Source organism: Bemisia tabaci, chromosome 1, assembly GCF_918797505.1.
Source record: "Bemisia tabaci chromosome 1, PGI_BMITA_v3".
In the NCBI taxonomy this organism is placed as follows: Eukaryota; Metazoa; Arthropoda; class Insecta; order Hemiptera; family Aleyrodidae; genus Bemisia; species Bemisia tabaci.
This window is the reverse complement of record NC_092793.1, coordinates 89,017,347-89,033,167: the sequence shown is the minus strand read 5'-3', so window position 1 is coordinate 89,033,167 and position 15,821 is coordinate 89,017,347. Positions and strand designations below refer to the sequence as shown.

At 38.7% G+C, this 15,821-nt stretch overlaps 1 protein-coding gene across 2 annotated transcripts in view; it reads right to left on the bottom strand.

The window, feature by feature from the left end:
* Window positions 1-15,821, bottom strand: part of LOC109035774 (Collagen type IV alpha 1) — a 172,616-nt gene that overhangs the window by 116,675 nt on the left and 40,120 nt on the right. For both annotated transcript variants that reach the window (XM_019049520.2, XM_072306422.1), the window contains exon 7: window positions 13,537-13,728. In XM_019049520.2, the coding sequence (XP_018905065.2) occupies window positions 13,537-13,728 (192 nt within the window). The remainder of the gene's footprint in view (window positions 1-13,536; window positions 13,729-15,821) is intronic.

Sequence of the window (15,821 nt, the reverse complement as noted above, 5' to 3'; positions counted from 1 at the left end):
ACGCAAATCTCGGCATTTCTGCCGTATTTTCTAACGGTCCGATAAATTATTCAAAATGCTGATGGCGTCTGAAAAAGCATCTTATCCTCAATTATTACTCTTCCACTAACAATAAAGAGGAATGTAGACAGTTTTTTTAATCTCCCGGAAAATCGTGTTTTCCGAGATACGCACTTCTGCACTTTCACCATCGTTATCTAACCCCGCGTGCCGTCGCGTTCCGAAGTTATCGTAGACAGGAAAAATTAGTAGCCTTTAGCTAAGGCAAATTAAAAGGTTTACCCGGTTCAGGTAGGTAGTTCGAGGTTGAACGATAATTAAGACCTGTTGCACCAAAGAGGTGCAGAAAGTTTTATCCACCGCCGGCATCATATCGTGGACCAATCAAAGCTCGTCCATCATAAATCAGGTGCGAAAAGTTGTCTCTTTTCCTCGAGGTGGAGTTTGGGAAGTTCCTAAAGAAGCATGCGAGCGTCGTGATAATTTGAGTTCAGTTTATTTATGTAAATTGTAATTTTGTAAATTTTTGTAAATATTGTTTGTAGTCGGTTCACCTCTCTTGCAAGGTAACGGTGTGTAGGTAATTAGAAAGCTTCGAAAATACACGTCATACGTATATATTTTACATAATCTTACACACAATCCACTCGAATTACGTTACTTTTATATCTTCAATAAAATACAAGTCTCCCGCCAAAAATCGAATCTCCGACGATTGGCCGACGATGACGATTGAATGTTCACCGACCATTCATCACGAGCCGATGATCCGCCACTTTAAGAGAGAAAATCTGTGTCCGACTGATAAATATAATTCGTTTACCTAGTGCGTGACTTATGGACGCCCTCAATCATTGATGGGCGGTGCTTGCTATTACACTGTTTCTGCACATATCTCACAAGATCAAAGCTCCGATTCTTTCTTAACACATCCATTGCCAGGCGCAAGTCATACTGACAGTTTTCTTGTTCATCACGCCGCCTCGCGCCAGAAGGTCCCCAAGGGCCTGGCGTAGTTGCGTAGTAAACGGAACATTTTCATCGCACTGCTGTGCAGTCTACGGGTCCTCAAAAGAACGATCTGTAAAGTGCTTCCTCCGTATAAAATTGACAGTACGCGCTGTCATCAGGGCGATCACATTGGTTCCCAGACCCGATCTAGGTGGCATTAATTCGAAAAAATGAATTTTGAAAAAATTAAAATTTGACACCACAGATTAATACACTCAAAAAAAGCTCCGGCCGTGGAGGCCATAAGCAGCGGACCTGGAGCACGGACTGGATGGGCTATATGGCACTACCGTTCGCCTACGCGCCTGACGGCCGGATTGCTACGTGCGGGGACGATGCGGAGTCCTACGGACATGAAAACCGTAAGTCGCGGCCTCGAGCGGCATAGGCAGCTTGCGCTCTAGGCGCTACTTACGGGCTGGACGGCCGGAGCTCTGCGCGCCGCCGCTGTCCGCGACGTGGTGGATTTTTTCGGAACTACAGCTGAAAATTCACCATTAAAGTACATACTTAGAAAAGAAAAACTTTCCAGCAAAGTTTTAAACATTGAGTGAATTATCTTGTGTCAATTTCTGAACAAGATTTTTTTTCTTTCCTTCTTTTTAAAATAGGTATATATTTCTTTGTTGATAGTTCATAACAATTTAGTTTCAGGAAAGTGATGGATAATTCAATGTCTAAGAAAGAAAAAGAGCATATGAACGTTAGCTTGTTGATCATGTTTCAGATATCAAGAGAGATTTGAACTCCTAGGCTGATAGTTCAGCAAGTCAATTTGAGAAAAGAGATGAATCTTAGAGAAGAGATGATGCTTATTGAGAAAGAAAATCAGCATATGAATGTTAGCTTATTCATCGTGTAGAGATATCAAGAGAAATTTTCAAAAACCTAACTTTAATGTTGCAAGCCTTCGTAGAAATAAATAAAGCACTGGGGAAGCACTGGAAGGAACAAATGTAGATAGATCAAAAATTCATGCTACCTATTTTAAATGTAGAACAGACTGTCCAAGGTATGATAAATTGCTAAAACTCATTGCAGCGAAAAATGTAAATTGAAAAATCATTTTTATCACTTGGCAGCCCGTTCTCAATAAATGTAATTACTTTCACTCAATGAGAATTCAGCATTTGTCAAAAACAAAACCTGGTTCATCCCTCAATAAAAAATACGAATGCAAAGTAGGAAATCACCCAAATGATTAACAAAGGAAAAGCACAGGCGTAGGTCTAGGTACTTACAGATTTTTACTCCTTACGACTAGAAAAGCTTCAGAATCTTGAAAATGAGGTTGAGAATATTTCAAAGTGTAAATTCAGAAGTAAAAGTTGACAAAACTTCAAGATATAACTCTCCGCAATAACTACCGGATACAATTTCCACAAAATATTAGCGAAGAAATATACCACCGAAAATTGTCACACTTGTTAAAATTGTAGATCTTCCCTTCAGCAAACTGAAGCGCGATTCACACAAAATTTTACCACTATTACAGTACACTGAGCTCCCTAGAATTGGGATATGGAATCAGAGAGATATTCACAGCAACAATGTTTGCACTGGCTCTTATCGGATAATCAACGCAGGCAAGATTGGCTTATAGCTTCCGCTGGCGGACAGCTATTTTGGCAACAGAGAAGGGAGGTGTTGGATGTCGGAGAGTGAAATACTACCTACTCTCAATTGAAAACATTTAAGTATAAGCCAGAGATTAGATTGAAATGGAATAAAAAATCAACCCAATCTTATGAGCAAGCAAAGGTGGCACAATGAAGTTGCAATCGGTAAATAGACATTCTTGTGACTACATTATCAGTATTTTAGTGTGGCGGTAATTTACTCTGTGGGAAGATGCGTGGCAGGTAATTGATTGCTTTTCTTGGATTTAAGTTCTTTCCCTTAGTAGGGGGAAAATAAGTGAATTGCAAACGAACTTACAGGAGGAGAGGATATGAGCTCAGTGTGTAGGTAAAACTGACAATTTTCACTTAACTCTCGTCGCATTTCCGAAAGTATTTGACAAGCGTTATCACACAGAACTTAAGAATCAATCGTGCACCGCACAGAATCAAGAAAATATATCGAAAACCTCCAAAATTAAACGAAAAACGAACACACGTAATGAGCAATGACCAACAATGACAAGCAATTTACTAGATTCTAACCTCAATAAACAACGCTGAGTGGTGGCTGCGATCGCTCCCGAAAATGTTCAAGGCTGGCGGCAACTTTAAATTCACGCACTGAATAACATTGACGTAAAATATTGTAATTTTCTGCGAATATACACGTAGCCGTCTCAATTTTAATCTGATGGTGACGCCATTTTCCGAAAACTGAATCTCACCTCACTGCCAACGGCCGTGGAAGCGGTTGGCTCCGATCCTGAAACCCGTAACTTACGCTCGGCTCCTAACCGGTCTTACGGCCATGAAGGCCGCGCGGGGTCCACGGGACACCGGCCGCTGGGTCCAGTACTAGCTGGCGCACAGCGCGTTAACGCCGGGATCACCAGTGTCCAGAGCAACCGGGTCACAGGGCCGTAGTTTTTTTTTTGAGTGTAGTGCATACTCTCGAGAGTAACTTGGCCAAATATCATGAAGATTGGATCACTAATAAAGAAATGATAAGCACCTAAATGTGAGGCCGCGAGGTACTTTCGGGCGGACTCACACCAGTTTTCAGTGTTTACTGTTTGGTCCTATGATTTGAAGTTCATCACACAGAAATAGATGCAAATTTGAAGTGTCCTGTTATGGTGTATCAAAAATATAAGGCATGTCAAAGGTTTATACGTTTTCACTATCCTTCAAAAACGTGTCTATACATCTAGACAAGCCGTTAGACATAGCGTTATTTTCTACTAATTTCAAGCGAATTTTTACAAAAATGGCTCTAGATAAATGTCTTGCGCCGGTTTGCACGCATACAAACCTACTGTAGTAGTTAGTACTAACCCTACACTTGATTTTAGTGCAATAAAATTCTGCGCATACTTGCGTCCCTGGGGGTTAGGGCACTTTGAATTTCCAAAACCGGCTTTCAAGAAATTAAGAATTAACACACTAAGGAGGGTTAATGCAGACCTCAGATCATTGGGAGTATGAATACTACATTTTTTACAGGTCGTGTGGGTTCTCAAATCTTCATAATCGTTAGGATGATTATTTTTTACCTTGTCTATAACTCTAGAGAAACCCATAGACTTCACTCAAAAAAAAAACTACGGCCCTGTGACCCGGTTGCTCTGGACACTGGTGATCCCGGCGTTAACGCGCTGTGCGCCAGCTAGTACTGGACCCAGCGGCCGGTGTCCCGTGGACCCCGCGCGGCCTTCATGGCCGTAAGACCGGTTAGGAGCCGAGCGTAAGTTACGGGTTTCAGGATCGGAGCCAACCGCTTCCACGGCCGTTGGCAGTGAGGTGAGATTCAGTTTTCGGAAAATGGCGTCACCATCAGATTAAAATTGAGACGGCTACGTGTATATTCGCAGAAAATTATAATATTTTACGTCAATGTTATTCAGTGCGTGAATTTAAAGTTGCCGCCAGCCTTGAACATTTTCGGGAGCGATCGCAGCCACCACTCAGCGTTGTTTATTGAGGTTAGAATCTAGTAAATTGCTTGTCATTGTTGGTCATTGCTCATTACGTGTGTTCGTTTTTCGTTTAATTTTGGAGGTTTTCGATATATTTTCTTGATTCTGTGCGGTGCACGATTGATTCTAAAGTTCTGTGTGATAACGCTTGTCAAATACTTTCGGAAATGCGACGAGAGTTAAGTGAAAATTGTCATTTTACCTACACACTGAGCTCATATCCTCTCCTCCTGTAAGTTCGTTTGCAATTCACTTATTTTCCCCCTACTAAGGGAAAGAACTTAAATCCAAGAAAAGCAATCAATTACCTGCCACGCATCTTCCCACAGAGTAAATTACCGCCACACTAAAATACTGATAATGTAGACACAAGAATGTCTATTTACCGATTGCAACTTCATTGTGCCACCTTTGCTTGCTCATAAGATTGGGTTGATTTTTTATTCCATTTCAATCTAATCTCTGGCTTATACTTAAATGTTTTCAATTGAGAGTAGGTAGTATTTCACTCTCCGACATCCAACACCTCCCTTCTCTGTTGCCAAAATAGCTGTCCGCCAGCGGAAGCTATAAGCCAATCTTGCCTGCGTTGATTATCCGATAAGAGCCAGTGCAAACATTGTTGCTGTGAATATCTCTCTGATTCCATATCCCAATTCTAGGGAGCTCAGTGTACTGTAATAGTGGTAAAATTTTGTGTGAATCGCGCTTCAGTTTGCTGAAGGGAAGATCTACAATTTTAACAAGTGTGACAATTTTCGGTGGTATATTTCTTCGCTAATATTTTGTGGAAATTGTATCCGGTAGTTATTGCGGAGAGTTATATCTTGAAGTTTTGTCAACTTTTACTACTGAATTTACACTTTGAAATATTCTCAACCTCATTTTCAAGATTCTGAAGCTTTTCTAGTCGTAAGGAGTAAAAATCTGTAAGTACCTAGACCTACGCCTGTGCTTTTCCTTTGTTAATCATTTGGGTGATTTCCTACTTTGCATTCGTATTTTTTATTGAGGGATGAACCAGGTTTTGTTTTTGACAAATGCTGAATTCTCATTGAGTGAAAGTAATTACATTTATTGAGAACGGGCTGCCAAGTGATAAAAATGATTTTTCAATTTACATTTTTCGCTGCAATGAGTTTTAGCAATTTATCATACCTTGGACAGTCTGTTCTACATTTAAAATAGGTAGCATGAATTTTTGATCTATCTACATTTGTTCCTTCCAGTGCTTCCCCAGTGCTTTATTTATTTCTACGAAGGCTTGCAACATTAAAGTTAGGTTTTTGAAAATTTCTCTTGATATCTCTACACGATGAATAAGCTAACATTCATATGCTGATTTTCTTTCTCAATAAGCATCATCTCTTCTCTAAGATTCATCTCTTTTCTCAAATTGACTTGCTGAACTATCAGCCAAGGAGTTCAAATCTCTCTTGATATCTGAAACATGATCAACAAGCTAACGTTCATATGCTCTTTTTCTTTCTTAGACATTGAATTATCCATCACTTTCCTGAAACTAAATTGTTATGAACTATCAACAAAGAAATATATACCTATTTTAAAAAGAAGGAAAGAAAAAAAATCTTGTTCAGAAATTGACACAAGATAATTCACTCAATATTTAAAACTTTGCTGGAAAGTTTTTCTTTTCTAAGTATGTACTTTAATGGTGAATTTTCAGCTGTAGTTCCGAAAAAATCCACCACGTCGCGGACAGCGGCGGCGCGCAGAGCTCCGGCCGTCCAGCCCGTAAGTAGCGCCTAGAGCGCAAGCTGCCTATGCCGCTCGAGGCCGCGACTTACGGTTTTCATGTCCGTAGGACTCCGCATCGTCCCCGCACGTAGCAATCCGGCCGTCAGGCGCGTAGGCGAACGGTAGTGCCATATAGCCCATCCAGTCCGTGCTCCAGGTCCGCTGCTTATGGCCTCCACGGCCGGAGCTTTTTTTGAGTGTTAGTACAGCTCCGATTTTTTGACTGAAAATTTTACAAATATGGCTCAAAAGAAAGGCCATGCGTAGGTCCGCACACGTGCAGACCGACTGTAGTAGTTAGTGCTAACCCCACACTTGATTTCGGAGCAAAAAAATTCTGCGCATACTTGCGTCCCTGGAGGTTAGCGCACTTTGAATTTCCAAAATCGGCCTTCGAATAATGAAGAATTGACACACTGAGAAGCTTACTGCAGACTCTAGTTCTTTGAGGATATGAATACTGCAGGATATGAATACTGTGGAACAGTGCTATGTCTATGGGCCTCTCTAAAGGTAAAGACAGGTAAAAAAAATATCTAAACGATGATTGTGAGGATTTAAGAACCCACGTGTATTTTGACGCATATTGTAAAATTTCCAGTCAAAAAACGGGAACTGTCTTTAGTCTATGGGCTTCTCCACAGGTGTAGAAAAGGTGAAAAATAATCATCCCAATGATTGTGAGTATTTGAAAACTCACGTGATGTGCAAAAAATGCAGTATTCATATCCTCAAAGATCTAGAGTCTGCAGTAAGCTCCTCAGTGTGTCAATTCTTCATTTCTCGGAGGCCGATTTTGGAAATTAAAAGTGCGCTAACCTCCAGGGACGCAAGTATGCGCAGATTTTTTTTGCTCCGAAATCAAGTGTGGGGTTAGCACTAACTACTACAGTCGGTCTGCACGTGTGCGGACCTACGCATGGCCTTTCTTTTGAGCCATATTTGTAAAATTTTCAGTCAAAAAATCGGAGCTGTACTAAGTCTATGGGTTTCTCTAGAGTTATAGACAAGGTAAAAAATAATCATCCTAACGATTATGAAGATTTGAGAACCCACACGACCTGTAAAAAATGTAGTATTCATACTCCCAATGATCTGAGGTCTGCATTAACCCTCCTTAGTGTGTTAATTCTTAATTTCTTGAAAGCCGGTTTTGGAAATTCAAAGTGCCCTAACCCCCAGGAACGCAAGTATGCGCAGAATTTTATTGCACTAAAATCAAGTGTAGGGTTAGTACTAACTACTACAGTAGGTCTGTATGCGTGCGAACCGGCGCAAGACATTTATCTAGAGCCATTTTTGTAAAAAATTCGCTTGAAATTAGTAGAAAATAACGCTATGTTTAACGGCTTGTCTAGATGTATAGACACGTTTTTGAAGGATAGTGAAAACGTATAAGGGTCGTTTCAAATAAGCTTTCATATTCCACGTTACTTCCAATTTTTTGCATCGAGTTGATTGATTTTTTTTCCCTTCTTCTTGTTTCTTATTCAAAATTTTACCCTCTATCTGATTCGGACCTCATTCTTCCCAAAAATCTTCCATTTTTAATATTTTTTGGGCCCCAAATGTCCAAAATGTCATTACCGTAACCTGTTACTTTTCTGATTTGGTATTTTTAGCCTATCATAAAACCGAGACAAGTTTGACTGATTTGACTTTCAGCTGGATTATTAGTTTCAGTATATCCTAGAGAATATTTGATCACAAGAAGAGGTTTTAAATCCAACTATTTCGGCATTTTTTGAATGATTTATGCTTGTTACTGAGTTTCGTGTCATTACCGTAACCGCCGAATTTAAGAGTTTTCTTAGCCGCTAAAGGGCAGCAGCAACAGTGTTTATCATTGAGTCAACAAGTGTTCGGAAGCTGAGTGCATGGAGAGTTATTATCACATTTTGTTTCAAATTTATGAGTAATTTTGTGTTATTTACATTAAATTTTGTGTTTAAGGGTAACTTACTACTGTCATTACCGTAACTATGGAAAAATGTGGCAAGAATTCATTTTTATTTTAAAATGTCAGCATGTTCTATTGTAAGGTATCGTCCTAACCTCAAATATGCAGTTTCATTAACATTGATGAGTTTTCGTGTGTTTTCTCGCCGAAAAACAACAAATTTCGTCATTACCGTAACCGTCATTACCGTAACCTGCGCCAATAAGGCGACCATATGCCACAAGGCCACAAGGCCAATTTTTCGACACCACTGCTTAAAGCTGATTCCTGAGGTCTTGAATGCAACAAAAAATATCACACCGAAGGTTTTCAACAAATTTTAATTTTTAGCATTTCGGAAAAATAGTGGTCTCAAATATGAACGCTTATTTGAAACGACCCATAAACCTTTGACATGCCTTATATTTTTGATACACCATAACGGGTCACTTCAAATTTGCATCTATTTCTGTGTGATGAACTTCAAATCATAGGACCAAATAGTAAACACTGAAAACTGGTGTGAGTCCGCCCGAAAGTACCTCGCGGCCTCACATTTAGGTGCTTATCATTTCCTTATTAGTGATCCAATCTTCATGATATTTGGCCAAGTTACTCTCGAGAGTATGCACTATCAATCTGTGGTGTCAAATTTTAATTTTTTCAAAATTCATTTTTTCGAATTAATGCCACCTAGATCGGGTCTGGGAACCAATGTGGCGATTGGACCAAACGTTGTTAGACCCAGGTCAGTCCGAAAGCAAGATATTCGTGGAAAGAGCTTGATGCAAAAACGGCTTTTTTCGCCCCCCCCTCTGAAAGTTCTTCGGACTTTGTTTATTGATTACTCATACTTGAGCGCTTCTTTTCCCAAATTTTCAGGCCCCCAAAAAATTTCGGGGGGGAGCTAGGGGGGGTGGAAGTCAAAACCTGTGAACCTCGATATCTCTTGAAGAAAGAAAGATATCGAGGTTCGGTTTGGACGAAAAATCGTCTAAAATTGCATACTTTAAGATTCTAAAGGTCAAAATCCCGATATCACAATTTTAAGTCAACATATGTGCTTTTTTCCAGTTTTTAGGTCTAGAAAATTTCTTTTAAACGAAAAATTTACAAAGATCTCAATTTTTTATTTGAACCAAAACCAGTTTTTTTAATTGTTCGTCTTTTTCCGCATCCAACGAGTGGTCCATTAAGCTGGGGAACCAAACGGTTCGGGAGTTATGATCGATTGAAGTTTCCGCTCAACGCGCGCCGACCGATTTTCGCGCGCAAAAAAGTCGAATTTGACTGTTATTAGATCAGATTGAATGTTCAAACTGAGCAAAATGCTTTATTAGGGACTCTTGAGGGTCGCTGAGTTCAGAAATTACCGATACTTCCAAATAATTTACGTTTTTAAAATTGCAGCTTCGGACAGGACCACTGAGCGGCCGGTCGGCGCTCAGTGGGCCTCTAAAATAGCGCTGCGGAGTTGTAATTTTAAAAACGTAAATTATTTGGAAGTATCGGTAATTTCTGAACTCAGCGAGCCTCAAGAGTCCCTAATAAAGCATTTTGCTCAGTTTGAACATTCAATCTGATCTAATTACAGTCAAATTCGACTTTTTTGCGCGCGAAAATCGGTCGGCGCGCGTTGAGCGGAAACTTCAATCGATCATAACTCCCGAACCGTTTGGTTCTCCAGCTTAATGGACCACTCGTTGGATGCGGAAAAAGACGAACAATTTAAAAAACTGGTTTTGGTTCAAATAAAAAATTGAGATCTTTGTAAATTTTTCGTTTAAAAGAAATTTTCTAGACCTAATAACTGGAAAAAAGCACATATGTTGACTTAAAATTGTGATATCGGGATTTTGACCTTTAGAATCTTAAAGTATGCAATTTTAGACGATTTTTCGTCCAAACCGGACCTCGATATCTTTCTTTCTTCAAGAGATATCGAGGTTCACAGGTTTTGACTTCCACCCCCCCTAGCTCCCCCCCGAAATTTTTTGGGGGCCTGAAAATTTGGGAAAAGAAGCGCTCAAGTATGAGTAATCAATAAACAAAGTCCGAAGAACTTTCAGAGGGGGGGCGAAAAAAGCCGTTTTTGCATCAAGCTCTTTCCCGATCTGGCGACGATCCGATTAGCTGTTTCACTACTTTCCAAACGTTTCCCTGATTGTCGCTGCTCCGTTTCATAGCCCCCCCCCCCCATTGCCGCAATCAGCTTAAGAACAATTAAGCGGATCAGGAGGAATGTAGCAGAGTGAGACGAGCAAATCGGGGAAATGTTTTGAAACGTGGATAGACCTTCGTTGCCGATTTACAAAGATTATCACACTCAACTTTCCTAACGGACGAACCTGGGTCTATTGACTTTGATCAAACCAAAATTCTTCGCTCGAAGCGTTCAAATTCCGCCGTTTCTTAGCGTGTTTTCTGGCTCGACGGTGTAGAACAAACCTTTTTGGGAGAGGTTGGACATGAAATGAGACTCATCATTTGATATCTATGTCGTCTCATTTTACATCTATCATTATACCAACAGATACAATTTAAAAAAACTTACAAAAACCCGTGGGTTTAGTACGGAACGGCTTCCGTTACCCTAAAAAAAAAAAAAATTCCAAAAAAAAAAAAGTATATACATATTTTTTTTTCGTGAAAAAAAAATAAAAAAATAAAAAAAATAATAAAATAAAAAAATAAAAAAAAATAAAAAAATAAAAAAAATTAAAAAAAATAAAAAAATAAAAAAAAATAAAAAAAATAAAAAAATAAAAAAATAAAAAAAATAAAAAAATAAAAAAAATTTAAAAAAATAAAAAAATAAAAAAAATAAAAAAAATAAAAAAAAATAAAATAAAAAAAAAAATAAAATAAAAAAAAATAAAAAATAAAAAAAAAATATATCTTAGGACTAGGTCGAATAACGGCTGGTGTTGCTGGGGGACTCCAGCGGCCGATGCCCGTTGATTCGGACTGATGAGTGTTGAAGACCGATGCGCGGCAAGCCGGGCATATTCAAATATTTCCCGCGCAATTCCAACTGAACCTGCTCCTACCTCCTTAAACACCCCTTCAATTAAAGGCGGAGTTCCGATCTGCGGTCCTCCCTTATTTCAAATAGCCCAAGAGTTTCATATAAATATACAGAGTGGTGCACAAGTCAAGGGTTTGTCGCACCCGTTCCTTTCCTCGAGCAATAACGGGATCCCACTGAATCCCGCTAAGCGGTAACTCGAACTCAAATTCGAATTTATAAAAGGGATAAACAAATTTTCCTTGCCCATCCCCCCTCCCAACTCCCGCCCTCGCGCAAACGATGGTTCGTAACAATTGTATTAGTAAAGTGCTCTGGATAATTGAAATTCATAGGTTGGCTGCATTTCTGGGCCCTAACTTTATTCGCAGAAGCATCGGTGAAGGCCTGATGGATTTTCGGAGTTTCACATCTGTCCATACTCTCGCTATACAGGTACTTTACTTCAGAAAAGTGCGGATGCAGCTTACCTATTCAGGGAACATCCGTATTTAATTGCGCGAGAGCGGGAATAGGGAGGGGGGAAGGGCAAGGAAAAGTTGTTTATCCCTTTTATAAATTCGAAATTGAGTTCGAGTTACCGCTTAGCGGGATTCAGTGGGATCCCGTTATTGCTCGAGGAAAGGAACGGGTGCGACAAACCCTTGACTTGTGCACCACTCTGTATATTTATATGAAACTCTTGGGCTATTTGAAATAAGGGAGGACCGCAGATCAGAACTCTGCCTTTAATTGAAGGGGTGTTTAAGGAGGTAGGAGCAGGTTCAGTTGGAATTGCGCGGGAAATATTTGAATATGCCCGGCTTGCCGCGCAGCGGTCTTCAACACTCATCAGTCCGAATCAACGGGCATCGGCCGCTGGAGTCCCCCAGCAAGACCAGCCGTTATTCGACTTAGTCCTAAGATATTTTTTTTTATTTTATTTTTTTATTTTTTTTTATTTTATTTTTTTATTTTTTTTATTTTATTTTTTATTTTTTTTTATTTTATTTTTTTATTTTTTTTTATTTTATTTTTTTATTTTTTTTTATTTTATTTTTTTATTTTTTTTATTTTATTTTTTTATTTTTTTTATTTATTTTTTTTAATTTTTTTTATTTTTTTTATTTTTTTTAATTTTTTTTTATTTTTTTATTTTTTTTTTATTTTTTTTATTTTATTATTTTTTTATTTTTTTTATTTATTTTTTTTAATTTTTTTTATTTTTTTTATTTTTTTTATTTTTTTATTTTTTTTTATTTTTTTATTTCATTATTTTTTTTTTATTTTTTTATTTTTTTTTCACGAAAAAAAAATATGTATACTTTTTTTTTTGGAATTTTTTTTTTTTTTTAGGGTTACGGAAGCCGTTCCATAGTTTAGAAAAACAAAAACTTAAAAATAAAAAAAATAAAAAAAAAAAAAAAAAAAAAAAAAAAAAATTTAAATGTTCCGTTTCAGCAAATCCTGTTTTAGTCGGTACTTCCTTACGTAAAATTAAGGCATGAGAGGCAAAATAAAAGTAAGAAACTCTTAACAGGTCTACTGTAGTTTTTCAAGACTAAAAGTAATTGAGAAAAATGTAAAAAAAAACTCGTAAAGTAGAGGGTATAGGTACCTAGGTAATTTTTTTTAAAAATAATTTTTACGTAAATTCAGCCGGACTTAAATTTTACTTTTATAATACAAAAGGCTCCCTGAGAAGTAATTTTTAACACTCCTTATCGGAGTGTTTGAAATTGGCCTATGGCTACTACCGGACGGATTTGTTTAATTGAAGGTCATTTTACAAGAAAATTAATGAAAGCCCTTTCAAACCTCCACGTCTTGTCTTAAGGATGATGAAAGCTTTTAAGATTCCACATTATGTACAACACACTGACTGAAACTGTGCTGAGCTGTGCTGTGTGCTGTGCTGAACTGTGCTGAGCGGTGCGGTGTGTGTGTGAGTGTGAGGGTGTGTGTGTGTGTGTGAACTGTACCGTGTGTGTGTGTGTGTGTGAACTGTACCGTGTGTGTGTGTGTGTGTGTGAACTGTGCTTACTTATGTCCAACTGACTGAATTCACTGTATGACAGGAACGATTTCGCAGAAACACTCTAACAAGGAGTTCGTTGAAGTAAAAAATGCCTCATCCATCATACTCGCAAATCCGTTTATCTAAGGTATTTATGTTTATCTCAGTAGCAACAGCAGGAAAAGTAAAAGAACATAATTTCTTACCGCATCTCCTTTTTCACCTGGATCTCCCACTGGCCCGATATCAGTTCCTTTTGGTGAAAGCTGCGACCCATACCTCCCTGGCAGGCCCGCAGGGCCAGGCTCTCCTTTCTTCCCTTTCTCTCCTTTTGGACCATCGTATCCTACGCCCATATTTCCTTTTTCCCCTTTCAAACCAATCAAACCTCTAGATCCCTGAAAATAAATAAAATAACGATACCTAATACACAGAGAGATAATATTATACCTGTATGAAACATTGTAGATAATTCGCCATATGTATGCTGACCTATATACATACAGGGTTATCCAAAAGTCACTGACCACCCCTGTAACTTTTTTCCAAATTGAGATAGAAGTTTGAAACTTTGGGAATGATCCTCGGTCTAAGGTAGCAACTTTTTGGTCCCCTCAAAATTTTGGGGGGCGGCCTCCCTTAAGGGGGGCGGGGGCTAACTTTTTTTTTTCAAATGGCAACCCCCCCCCTTTGTGATATCTCATTCGAAAGATAATGAAAAAAGAAAATTTTTGGCGCAAACCGCAGGTCAAAATGTTCATTTTTGACAAAATGGCGGCCGGTCAAAGTTCAAAATGGCGAAAATTTGGCATCTCTGTTGTTTATAGACGGATTGGTGTGAAACTCGGAATCGTAGGGTTTTTCGGGATGAGAAAAACGATTCTGGCATTGGTTTTCCAGAAAAGTCAGTCATTTTCAAAATGGCAGCGGTCAAAATGGCGGCCTCGAGCGGGAGTGGATATTTGGGCTGGATATCGTTGGATTTGCATGAGACTTGGTATCTGTGGGTATTTCGGCACGAAAAGAACGAATCTTTCATTGGATATCTGAAATTTTGACAAATTCCAAAATGGCGGCGGAAAAATTGCGGTAAATCAGTTTTACGGCTCTTACCGATGGATTAGCATGAAATTATTTGATATTTCAAGAATCTAATGAAAGATTCCTTTTTATCCAGCCAAAAACCGCCAGGATATCGAATTTCATGCAAATCCACCGGTAAAGAGCCGTAAAACTGATTTATCGCAATTTTTCCGCCGCTATTTTGGAATTTCTCAAAATTTCAAATATCCAATGAAAGATTCGTTCTTTTTGTGCCAAAATACCCCCAGATACCAAGTTTCATGCAAATCCAACGATATGCAGCCCAAATATTCACTTCCCGCTCGAGGCCGCCATTTTGAAAAGGACTGACTTTTCTGGAAAACCAATGCCAGAATCGTCTTTCTCATCCCGAAAAACCCTACGATTCCGAGTTTCACACCAATCCGTCTATAAACAACAGAGATGCCAAATTTCCGCCATTTTGAACTTTGACCGGCCGCCATTTTGTCAAAAATGAACATTTTGACCTGCGGTTTGCGCCAAAAATTTTCTTTTTTCATTATCTTTCGAATGAGGTATCACAAAGGGGGGGTTGCCATTTGAAAAAAAAAAGTTAGCCCCCGCCCCCCTTAAGGGAGGCCGCCCCTCAAAATTTTGAGGGGACCAAAAAGTTGCTACCTTAGACCGAGGATCATTCCCAAAGTTTCAAACTTCTATCTCAATTTGGAAAAAAGTTACAGGGGTGGTCAGTGACTTTTGGATAACCCTGTATATAATTTTCAGCCGATAATAATCTCTTGCATATTGTTTTTCATGACGCAACTTTTTTCACGATCATAGAGACTGGTGGAACGCTTAAACGGCAAGTCAAAAATCCGTAAAAGCCAGTAAGGGGCACCCATCGCTACATATGTAGTTGGAATTATTTTCAAAATTTCAAAAAAAAATTGGTGCGATTATTGTGTAGTATCGCCACCTGTCACCATTTAACGGTTGGGTTTTTGGGCTTCTTTTAAAATTACAAGTTTGGCTTAGTGAAAACGAGTACCATCACTACCGTGTGTCTCGGATCACTTTACTTGGGGCAACTAAATTGGAATTAGAATTAAGCATCATTCTGTCCACAGTCCATGGACACCATGCAAAAAAATCTTGATATAATATATTCACTCCATCCACGTTTCTAGGTACCACGAACACCAATTTCATCTTAAATTACTGAATAAATTTGGCACTGCATTCACCTAACTTCCTACAGGTTTAACGTGTTTATAAGTTCAAGTTTGAAAGTTAAAAGTCTCTCTCAAAAATTGTAAGTCCTCATCGAAAGTCATGCGTACAAACAGTTTTAAATGATTTATGAAAACCGTAATCTGGGGTGAATGGAGACAGTTTTTTATACAAATGCACGTCTGTGGCGTACTGATTTTGAGAATTCCGTTTTTTA